Source organism: Wasmannia auropunctata, unplaced genomic scaffold (assembly GCF_000956235.1).
Source record: "Wasmannia auropunctata unplaced genomic scaffold, wasmannia.A_1.0 LD336074.1, whole genome shotgun sequence".
NCBI classification, from domain to species: Eukaryota; Metazoa; Arthropoda; class Insecta; order Hymenoptera; family Formicidae; genus Wasmannia; species Wasmannia auropunctata.
The window spans coordinates 3,245,961-3,248,555 of NW_012026816.1; the positions used below are offsets into that span (position 1 = coordinate 3,245,961).

Below are 2,595 nucleotides of genomic sequence, written 5' to 3' on the forward strand. Positions count from 1 at the left end.
TATCGAAAATCGGCTACGTATTTCTATGCGAAATGTTGTTTTAAAGATGTGATATAAATTTGGAGTGAAAAAATAGAAAATTGTTTGAGTTATGCTGCGTGCCGATTTGAAAAAACGTGTTTCGAGAAAAACGTGTTTAAAGTTTTGACTCGTGTTTCGAACATGATAAAATAAAAAATTTGACTATTAAAAATTTTTTACCATTAATCTGCTATTCCAGCACCGTAAAGCTGACCTTCCAAGTTGCAAAACTCCTCCTCGTTTTCTTTCCTGGACGCTTTTATGCTGGAGCGAGCCTCTTTCGCTGCGTCCGTCAAAGAGCGCTCCGCGCGTTGTATTCGAGCAGTGTCCGACTCTAAGCAGAAGTTGTAGGATTGTGGTCCAATGTTCATGTCCATCACTTTCATAATTCTTAAGACGTTTATCAGTCCATCATTAAAATTACAAACAGCAATGTCACTTGCTATTTCTAATATTTTCTTTCCGCTTGAATAATTTTTAGGAGCCAAGTGCCAGACTGTAGAATTGAAACTTTCGTTGCTGTTCTGCGTATAGCCTCCCAAGCAACGATTCAGCAACTCGTCACGGCTCAAATCCTCGTAGATTGGTCTGATGGCTTCAAAAACTTCGTTCGATAGTGCCGGCTTATGATGAAAGGAGTCTAAGGAACCCGTTGCTTGCGCCTTCTTCCATTCGCACCAAGACTCTGAGCATTTTTCGTGCTGTGGATTTTCGTCAGTTGACATTTTATGAAATAATGTCGCCCAGATTTCATTTTTCATATTTTCCAACGAGTTTGAATTCCGTCGAATGGCCAAGCCATAATAAATTGTTAACTGATCAATTAATTTCATAGTTAATTTTCCTTTTCCACCAAGATTTTTTGTTTTTTTTCTCAAATTTCTCAACCGAGTGCCCATTCGTTTTTGTACATGATCAATACATTCTTTTTTTGATACTTCAAAATTTTCATACGGTTTTGCTTCCAATATGCCCTTGAAAGTTTTACTGTCACCATCACCTATATAATTTGCGTATTTAAGTCCGTGTAAAGCTTCGGAACGTTGAAACATCTCGATGACAGCATCTACCTCCATTTTACCTGATGAGCCTTCATGGTTCGACTGACATTGATCGGCATGAGTTTCGAGCCATTCTTCATACTCAGCAGTATCTAATTTATTTTTCCAGTGCTCGCAAGCTTTACAGTATTTCGATTTCACTTCAATGTCAACAATTTTCCCTGTAAACCATCCGATCAATGATGTGATCCCGAAAAGAGACGAAAATCCTCGTTTTCTCCAGGAACCATCGCCAGATACAGTTATTCCTGTATGCAATCCATTTTCTTCACTTTTCTTCTTCTCATCTTCTGCTGCCTTTTTCATACTACAGTCTCGCACGGCTTTCGTTGCGATCAAAATCATATTTACTGCACGGTCGTAACAACTTTGAAATATAGGCCGTGGCAATTCCATAAATGCGCAGAATTTCATTATTCCAGCTAGTCCCACTCCTAATAGTCGCATTGTTAGTACAATCCTACGGTTAATTTCATATCCATTTCGTATGAATGGACAACTCGGGATTTCAACTTTTGGACAATTCGGGCAACAGACGGTTATTTTGAAGCCTAAACCCCGCGTACCTGATTCGAGAAATCGTATATCAGAGTTGCATGTTTTGCACTTCACATATTCCGAAATGGCAGAGAAAACGGCAAAAAAGTTTATAATTCGGTAACCAAATTCACTTTGTATATCGATATCGTCAGTATCCACTTTCAATTTCTTTGCCGAAGCGCTGACACCGGCCGAATCTTCCTCTGCTTCATATCTGTTCGGCGGTCGTCGTTTCGTCACGTTGCTCCGTCGCCGCGTCTGATATGATATTTTTGAGCCTTTATGGCTTGCATATACTTTCTTTTTACTCATTGTAACTCACATAAGTGTCAAGGCTACAAATAACGTGTGAAAAATTAGCACTGCAAAAGAAAATCGTGATTTCGATTTACTTCCACGCACAGCTTACGTCTTTTCTCAACGACAAAGGACGCTGTACTAACGTACTTTGTGTTCAAAATGCTTGAAAATGTTTCTGACGACATCTATTAGTATATTAGAGAAGTTAAAAATCGAATGGTAAGACATAATGCTGTACCCGACAAGCAGGTATCGTATGTACCGCAGATAGTCGTTTCGGAGCAGTCGGGAGGGGTCGAGAAAGAGCTCGAAATTTCAATGAAAACGATTTCTGGCAGATATAAAACCGTTTGTTTCTTATTTTAGAGGGTTCAAACAATTTTTTAAGCCAATAAAAAAAAATCGATTTTTTGAAATTTCTACTGTGGTGTAATCCCTTAATTCGCACAACAAAGACTTTGTCGGTGCGGCTGATCACCGGGTAAGGGCCGTTATATGAACGGTTGTAACATTGCCCTTGGTCCGTCGTGTCGAACGAACACATGCTCCGCTGTGGCCAAGTCCTTGAATACAAAAGGCTTCCGCTCTCCGTGACGCGTTCCCTTGACCGGACGCAAATCGTCGAAGTGACGGCGCAATCCCCTGACAAAGTCAGCGGTATTGCCCGTCTCGT

The 2,595-nt window shown here is 40.2% G+C and overlaps 1 protein-coding gene across 1 annotated transcript in view; it reads right to left on the reverse strand.

Moving 5' to 3' along the window:
- Window positions 1-203: 203 nt before the first annotated feature.
- The window catches only part of LOC105449750, a 4,326-nt gene continuing 1,934 nt past the window's right edge, over window positions 204-2,595 (reverse strand). The window contains exons 3-4 of the mRNA XM_011689134.1: window positions 2,015-2,107; window positions 204-1,880 (exon numbers count right to left, since the gene is read on the reverse strand). Coding sequence (XP_011687436.1) covers window positions 204-1,880; window positions 2,015-2,107 — 1,770 coding nt within the window. The remainder of the gene's footprint in view (window positions 1,881-2,014; window positions 2,108-2,595) is intronic.